At 34.1% G+C, this 9,242-nt stretch overlaps 1 protein-coding gene across 1 annotated transcript in view; it reads left to right on the forward strand.

The window, feature by feature from the left end:
* The first annotated feature begins 1,957 nt into the window (after window positions 1–1,957).
* Window positions 1,958–9,242, forward strand: part of LOC110115713 (transcriptional regulator DEF1) — a 34,716-nt gene continuing 27,431 nt past the window's right edge. Inside the window, exons 1-2 of the mRNA XM_020849031.2 lie at window positions 1,958–2,337; window positions 2,997–3,272. Coding sequence (XP_020704690.1) covers window positions 2,188–2,337; window positions 2,997–3,272 — 426 coding nt within the window. The 5' untranslated portion in view covers window positions 1,958–2,187. The remainder of the gene's footprint in view (window positions 2,338–2,996; window positions 3,273–9,242) is intronic.

A 9,242-nucleotide genomic window follows, 5' to 3' on the forward strand; every position in this document is an offset into this window, starting at 1 on the left:
GGCCGACGGAGATCCTTGGTGGTGTTTCTCTATCGATGTTGACGGAATGAAGAACAGGAGGAGCGGTGAAGAGCGAAGAGTAATATCGACGTTCTTGGCGATTTTGACCGAATGTAGGCATTAAGTAGTTCTCCGTCGGCCTGGTATGGCTGACGGAGGGCCTTGGTGGGATTTTGGTATAGAAGCTGTCCATTTGAAGTGGATTTGGGCAGAGATGTTGTTTCTTCGTCAGACTGATTTAGCCATTATTCATGTTTGTGGTTTTTACTCTTTTGCCATTAGATTATTGATTGATTTCGGTAGGATTTCAAGTCTGGAGGTGATTTTAAAGGAGATTTGTTGTTTGCTCGACATTGCCTTTTGGTTTTCTTGGAATAAGTCTTCCGCTTACTGATTTTCCTCTGTTTCTGATGGTGGAATTTTTGACCAAATTTTGCTTGTGGTTGGGATGTTCTGCTGGAATTATTCCTGAATTTACCTGTGGAGATTGCTGTTTGAATTCGGTTGGTTTTCATGGATATCGGGAAGTGGTGCTTGGAGCAGAAAAAAAATTTTATGATTTACTTTTGGAAAATGAGAGATTCTTGAAGTGGAATTGTTGGTTATTCAAGAAATTCTGGTGTGAACTTTGTTCTCAGCGATGTGGAATGTTTTGTTCTAAAGATTTATTAATGAAGGTTATGGGGTTTGAGGTCGTTTCTTGGCCTCTTGAGGTTGGAGCTATTGTTATGGATTTGTCTGCTTTGTTTGGTTCTTCTAAGATGTTAATGGTTGGACGCATAGGTGATGTACTTAGGTGGGATCTCATCCCAACTAAGTCAATGGATTCTACTGATTTGATCTTTGAAGATCTTGGTGTGATTGCTGAAGGCTGGAAGGGAATGGAGACTTTTGTTTCGTCTCTTGATTCTCAGCTGTTCTTTGAAGTTCAAGTCTTATTGATTAAAGACTTGAAGGATCGGATTTGAAGTTTATTGGTTTGTCTCATGTCAGTGTGATGAGGGAGGTGATGATTATCAGTTCATATGGCTTTGGAAAGGATGAGGTCGATTATTGGCCTCTTGAGTTGGGTGTTGGTGTTATTGCTTCATCGACTTTGCTTTGTTCATCCATGATGATTGTTATTGGAAGCTTTGAAGTTTCAACGGATTCATCCCTTGATTGGAGCGCGTTGGCCTCTAAGGATGTTGAAGATGGTCATTTTGGTGTTTTGACAGCTTTTTTAGTTGCTCATTTACTTTTTGTAGTTTGTTGTTTTTATGGTTTTCTTGTAGGGTTTTATGTCCTTCTTGAAATTATTGTAATGAAATGTGTGATTTTTACTAGGTTTTATTTTTCATATATTGGGAACTCTGAGATACTAACCAACCTTTTAGGTTGTTTTAATATTTGGTGTCCCCATCACCCCAATGGATTTAAAATGAAATTTAGTAGATGGCATTTCCATTATGATAATTTTAAAGGGCTTGTCTTTGCTTTCTAGTTTGTAATAGTTGTTTATTTTTTACTGCAATTTGCATTTCTTCAAAAAAAAAAAAAAGATTAGGAGCTTTGACTATCAACCAAGAGGTTTCGAGTTTGAAGTTTGCGTATATGATGTGTGTGTGAGTTTGACTAAGACTTCGTTTGAGACGACTTTTTTACTGATATTTGAAGCAATTTTTTAGCACAATTTTTTTTTTAAACAGCTTTCTAGTCCGAGAAGGCTTCCATGAACCCTAGCTTTTTTTACTATTTTTTAAACCAACTTTTTAATTAAAAAAATTTTAAAACTAAAAATATTTATATAAAAATAGGTTTAAAAATAATAAAAAAAAGTTGTAAAAAAAAACCTTAATTCGCCTAAATGTCCAAAAATAAAAAATAGAAAAATAAATGCTAATTCATGGAAGCCTTCTCGGACCAGTAAACCATAACGGCTCATTCCAAGTTCACTTACTTCGTCCAACCATGGTCACCAGATAAGCTGCAGAAAGATACAACTACTGCGGATTGCTTTTGCCTTAGGTCGCTAATCGATCGACCGCGACTTTTCCGGCTGACCGAGTCCATTCGTCTTCTTCCATCATTGAGTTTTAACAACTTTCGAACGAAGCACGGTGGAAGAACAGTGCAGCTTCGTTACTCTTTCTTGTAACCCTGTACCTTATCCTATTTTCCATTTTGGAACTCAGATTCGGGTTATCGATGGCGTCGGGCGGGTCTTCGAGGCGTCCGATGTCATCGGAGTCTAGATCTTTTGATTTCGTCTCCGATGAACTGTTGTTCTCATATGACGATTACACACAGCAGCAGGATCAGACGGCGAATGCGAATCGATCGGAGGTATCGGCGAAGGTAACTGCTACCTTGGACTTTGATCGAGTAACTGGGATTGATGAAAAGACCTTGGTTTGACTTGGTGTTGTTGATTTGGATTGGATAAGATAAGATCTCGCTTCGTGGCTTTTCTGTTTAGTCAATTTTTAGTAGAAGACAGTAGAGATTAGCATATTTGGAACGGTGGCCAATCTGGCCGATCCTAAACATTGAAATTCTAGCATAATTTATTCTGAATTGTTTATTGGTTATGCCAAAAGCGTCAGCCTGTCTTGAGCGAGAGCAATTTCTTTGTGTTGATTTTTTTCCATAAAGCCGGACTGCTTTGTTCTATACGGTATAGAAGTTACTTGTTCTTAAAAGCTTTATACTGATTAATCTGCTAGATTGCATCAGCTTTAGCGGACCAACCAAAATTCCGTCAATTCTTTGAAATTAGAGCATCAAGGCTGCAACGTCAAGTGCTCAAATTTCTTTTGCTAGAGATTGTCCCGCCGTGTTAGTTCTTTTTTTTTTTGTTGAAACGATTTTGACATAAAAAGCTTTATGTGCATCAATTTAAGTGACTGTGATACTTCTTTATCATCCATCATTTTTGTTTTATTGGGTAACCAAACTAAACCTCTTGATACATTTATTTGGTTTTATTGATGAGTGAGTTGGTCTTATCCATGCAGGATCTCCATGAACACAAAGTTGGGAGGCCAACTAATGTATATGGACAACAAGAGGAATTTCCAAGGGAAGATGTAATATCTGCTGTTGAAATTTGCATGAAAAAACATGCTGACAACTTTATGAGGAATCTTGAGGAAATCAATGGAAGGTTGACTCAGTTGGAGTTATTTTGTTACAAGCTTGAGCGATCAGTGGGTGAATTTCGAACTGACATGATTCATGGGCAAAGTGAAGCAGATATGAAGCTTAACTCACTTGAGAAGCATGTTCATGAAGTAAGTGCGTGCTTACTCTAGATATTATCACACTTCATGGTTATTTTGTTGACCTTATCAAATTAGTAAATTGCACATTGTTAATGGATATAAGTTTTTCATAATCAGATTCTTCTCATAGAAATGTTTACTAGTCTTACCTTTTAAAATAAATACTTTCAAAGGCATATATATCATAATCATTGCCTGACACAATGGAGTAAAAGGATTCCTGTAGCCGACACCACATAGTGGGATAAAGGCTTGTTGTTGTTATTGCGTGAAGTCTTATCTGCTAAAATAAAAGAAAAGCACCTATAACTTCTATTCCAAAGTGATATGCTTCTTTAATCTAGATTAATTTACTTTTTGATTGATTGAAGGCGCCTCTTTTGATTATTCGACCATGGTGCATCCAGTCGCTTGAGGCTAAGCTTTAATAGTATTGGGAATGTTGGTCTGCTCACTCATAAACCATTTTATCACTGTCTACTCTCCTTTTGATTTATTCATCCTTGTTTGGTCATTACAGATGCGTTTTATTTTTTTTAATTCCAATGCATAGCTCTTGGTAATCTTTCACATAAGTTCCTTTTTCCTCCTTTCGTAAGTCACATTTAAACACAGCTCACATTTTATTGGATAAATTATGATTGATCTTTGGGGCACTATTTAGCAGAATGTTAAAGCATTTATGCCATATTTTTGTTCAGATGGTTATTACTAAAAAGGTAATATTCATGGTGTTTAAGGATTTTTAGTTAATTTATGACTTCATATTGTGAAATTTGCAAAATATGCAACGTGCATGGCTATCCTAGAGGTGTTACTGTTAAAAAATATGCAGGAAAAAATTAATTTATGCTGGAAAAAGTTTATTATTGTTGTTCTAATTACCTTAATTGTTTGGGAACTGTGTCATTAAATCATTTATTATTTGGAGAGTTGTATATGATCTTAACTCCAATTTATCTAAATCAGTATGAACAATTTCTGCAAATGCTTGGTTGAACTGCCCTTTTTTATGCCTATTTACTAGTGCTTCATTTAATGGATGGCTTTGTTTAGATGAAGTTCCCTTCATTATGATTTTGCATTTTTTATGCTATCATCATAAAGATAACCCAAAATACATTTTTCTTGGAAATTGAGTGTTGTTATGATAAGATCCACTTCTATTATAATTTATTAAAATTATTATTATCATGTGTGAAAGGCTTGAAAGTGTTTGTCTTTGAGTTCGGGGACTTCTATCTAGAGGCCGTAGCTTAAAGGTAGGCATTTGGTTAATGTAGGCCATGAAGACAATGATGAAATTCCTTCTAGTCATGATTAACTGATCATCTAGTTTTATGGCCTTCATGAGGTAAGGTTATTGGCAACCTAGCTACAACCCTATAAACTATCCATTATTTGATTGAGGTTTTATTTTTTTATGTTACTTCTATTTCATTACTTATGAGGTGGAGGCATTAATTGATGAAGACGAAGTTGGTGATCTTTGAGTAAAAAAGGTGACCCTTTGATGATGTCTTGCTATGATACACCATTTGTCGTTGGGGATGAGATAATTTTAAGTTACATATAAAAGAATCACAGCAATAGATATTTTCATATTTTTTAATATAGGGCTATCAGGATACTAATATACAAAATGAGCCGAGCAACAATGACATTGATTGACATGAATGCTTTTTTTCTTTTTTTTCTGCTTGTAGATATTTATTTATTTAGTGGTAATGAACTAGGTTCTTGATGCACCTCTCATGGATTAACTTAGAAACTTTGATTATGTCTCCTAATAAATTGCAATTGTTAGAAATGATCTTGATCCTTAATAGTAAAGGTTGTCAACCAAAGATGAGAGATTTAACATTTCTTCTTCATGACAATAATTGGGATTCGGGTAGTGTCAACACAGACACGTGCAGTGAATCGAACCTAAGAAAGGCTGAAGGATTGAGACTTATGACCATGTCTTGTCAGTGTGATGACCCAAAGGACTTACTTGTTTGATGAATTTGCCACAAAGGATTTTAAAGACCTTATGCAAATGCATTTTCAAATATCTTGGTGAAGTTTGCAATTGAATTGTCAATTTCAGGTCTTCAAGAAAGAGTTCTAGTTCTATCAATATAAGAGAAAATTAGTGGTATTGTTCTTTCATGATTTATATAGCTGTTGAGATATTGCCCCGTCAAATATATTTCTATTAGGCTAATGGGCTAATTAGAATTTTGTATTTTTCTTGGGCATCTTCTACCCCTTTTTATAAATTTTTAAAATTAATTTTCTTTTCCTTACAAGAAAATGAGAGTGATATGGCTTGAAATGCCAAAAGAAATATCAAGAATACTAGAATATTTTATGAAATTTTGTTGGATTTTTCTATTATTTTTTGATATTTTTGAAAGTTTTTAATATTTTCTCTATTTTACCATTTTCCATACTTTTCTCATCATTTTTTTGTATTCTTCCTATTTCATTAATTTTCTTTTGGCTACATTCTTTTAATTCTGACAACGTTACCTCCTGAAGGGAGGGGGGTTGTAAACGTGTTAGGCTCTCCCACAACATTACGAAAGCTTGTATATGATGTCGATGAGACACTACAACAAATAAAAGTGTCAAAGTGTCTTTGATCATGTTAAAAAGTAGCACATATAGATGTTGAGTAAATGAGAACATTTTATACCCACCATGTCACGAAAGGCATTCATTTTAGGCACAAAAAAGGTATAATTTTAAATAATCTTCCTGAAGGGAGGGGGGGGGTTGTAAATGTGTTAGGCTCTCCCACAACATTATGAAAGCGTATATATGATGTCGATGAGACACTACAACCAAAAAAGTGTCAAAGTGTCTTTGATCATGTTAAAAAGTAGCACATATAGATGTTGAGTAAATGAGGACATTTTATACCCACCATGTCACGAAGGGCATTCATTTTAGGCACAAGAAAGGTATAATTTTAAATAATTTTCATACTGTATTGATAAAGTTACATATGGGGAATGTGAGAGGGTGCTGAAAATTCTCTCTTATTTCAAGGTGTTTGTGAAGTGGAGAATACAAGATAATGTAGAATGATGTGATCTTGTAATATTAGCCATGAGGTGTTTGGGGTATTTATTGGGTTGATGGGGAGGATTGGATTATTATTAGGAGATTTGTGGCTAAAACCTCTTCATTTTCAGTAGCATTTGATACTATTTTTTGGTGGTTCAAAACTTTATTAGTTTTGCAATGAAATCTAGAATTTTTTATGGTTGGAATCAGCCAAACTTGTGAAATGAAATTTATAAAATATTGAATAAGCTTTCCAATAATACCAATGATCATACAATTTTGATATAATTGTGTGGCCTCCCCTCTATTGGGCGAGTTTTAACGAATTAAGTTTATGGGTAAATTTTCAGAAGGCAAATTGGATTGTGAATAAGACACTACCTAGAGATTTTGCCCTTATTTTGTGAGAACTTTAGATATGAGTTCTGGTTTCCTATAGGTGCAAGCCCCTATAGTTAATTACCAATCCCGATAACGAGAGAGAACTTTTGATGAAGGCTAGTTGTCAAAAAAAGTTCGAGAAAGTTGTAAGACCTCAATGAACTGTCCCTAACGCACATTAAAACGAAAGCAATACTATCACTTAATGCAGAAGCTAGTACACTTTCAAAAGTTATAAAGATGATGATGATAATCTAATCAATACAACATAATATCAATAATAGATTTTTAACCAAGCAGTTATAATAAAAAATAAAATGCGAAAAAATAAACTACAAAAAATAAAATCAGAAAGAACACACCATATTTTATAGTGGTTCGGTCAAACCATGACTTACGTCCACTCTCCAGATTCCTCCCCGAGTATTGCACTATCACTATGGTGTTTTTCCTTTAGCCCACACAGCTAGACGGAGAAGCCCTTACAAACTCTCTTCCACCAACCCGGTGCGGTTGAGGACCGTACTCCTTTTACAGGCAGAGAACCTTGACTCCTTTTCACCCTCCTGATGAGGCAGAGAACCCAAACTCCTGTTCATCCTCCTATTGAGGCAGAGAATCTTGACACCTTTACGCCCTTTTGGCGAGACAGAGAACCTGATATCACTTTCACCTTCCCCGGTGCGGCGGAGTAGCCGAGTCCTTTAACACCAAAGAGATATTCTTCTTCCCAAAACTTTCCTCAAGACAAACCTTGAATACGATGGTACTAAGGTACAAACTTGCCGGAGCAACCGTGAGAAACCCCCTCTACACTCCCTTGAAACCCATAATGATCTTCTTCCTCTCAAACTCCATTTTCTCTCAGCCTTTCAAGGCTCTCTCTTCAAGTTTTATCCAAAAGAACGAAGACTCAATGTATGCCAATGACACTCATAAAATCTTACGATAAAGCTTAAATAGAGGGATTAAAAAAACCCTAAAAATTCAATTCAGGCGTATCGCAGGATCGTCCAAAATGATGTGCAGAATTTGACTTATTAGTACTGTACGCACATCAGTACGAACAATTCAATTTGCTTGTTAGTATTGTACAGTTATTAGTACGGAATGACCAATCTTATAGTACGATTAGTTTAACTAAAATGCAGATTGTCCAGGACGAATCATGGGACGACAAAATCGTCTATGTTGATCGTACACTACGATCCAGTTTGTACAGTACAATCAAAATATCAAAATTAAGCTGATTCGATTGATTAATCACATGATTAAATTAAGCAATATTTTAAACATTATACAATAGGATTAGGTTCATACAGTACGAATAAAACAACTTTTCAAATTCAAAATTTTGCCTAATTTAATGCAACAGAGTTTCTAATTATAATAAATTGTCCAGTACGATGTAATGTTTGTATTGTACGATTAGTTATATTTCAAAAATAAATTTTTTACAAAAAAAGTAAATATTTTAATTAATTTCTGTAACACCAAATCGTACAGTACGATCCATATTGTACAATACGATGTACAAAAAAATTAAAATATTTAAAAATATTTTTGCTCCCCTTGAGTGTGTGTGTGCACAATCTCCAGGCTACCATATATCCTTACAGGACTTAACTAAAAAAATTAAAAATAAATAAATAAAATTTACATACTCTTTTAACATAACCTATTCTACCCAATTTTGAACTATGAATCTTCAAAGAATCGTGTATGTTATACTTGAAGTGTTAATCAACACACAAATATATATGCACTACAAATACTAGAAGAAATAAAGAGGTAATTAATAATATATGTTATCATCAAAATTATTAACTCGAGTGCCCGAGCTGTAATAATCTCCCTCTTTTTTATGATGACAAATATTATTTGTTAAATTTGCAAACTAAAAATATTTTCACCTAAACTTCCTCATTAAAAGAATTATATTAAAAAATAGGGAAAAATTTTTTTGTATGATTATTTTTTAAAACAAATGAAAATTTAAAACTAAATAGAAAAAAATTTTAAAATCAAACTACAAATGCATCCAACCACAATGCATTCTCCCCTTTGACATTATCAAAAAAAGGATATAAAACAACACATAAAATTTAATATATATGCAGAAAAAAATAATATCATATATAAAAAAACTGAAACATAAAATTATGCTTAAAACATAATAAAATTAAACACAAAACAAGGTTTAAAATTGCGTAAATAAGCCTCGAGGCGGTTTTCGTCCGTGAGGCGAAGCGTAAGCCTTGAGGCGGTCTGAGGCGTAAGCCTCACGGACACAGAATTGCGTAAATGAAAAATTAAGGGTTTTAGCAGGAAAATAATAGTAATATTGTACCTTACAATAAAAACATCTAAATGATATATGAAAATAGTGGAAAATAAGAAAGTAGATGCAATAAAATCATGTCCCAAAGTACAAAATCACAAAATATTAGTTCAACAAAACTTTCAAAGTTCCAAAAACATATAAAATGCAATCATATCCCATCACTAAATGGGTCTTCAAGTGAATCTTCTTCTCCAATT

The sequence above is a fragment of the Dendrobium catenatum genome, unplaced genomic scaffold (genome assembly GCF_001605985.2).
Source record: "Dendrobium catenatum unplaced genomic scaffold, ASM160598v2 fragScaff_scaffold_1260, whole genome shotgun sequence".
NCBI lineage: Eukaryota > Viridiplantae > Streptophyta > Magnoliopsida > Asparagales > Orchidaceae > Dendrobium > Dendrobium catenatum.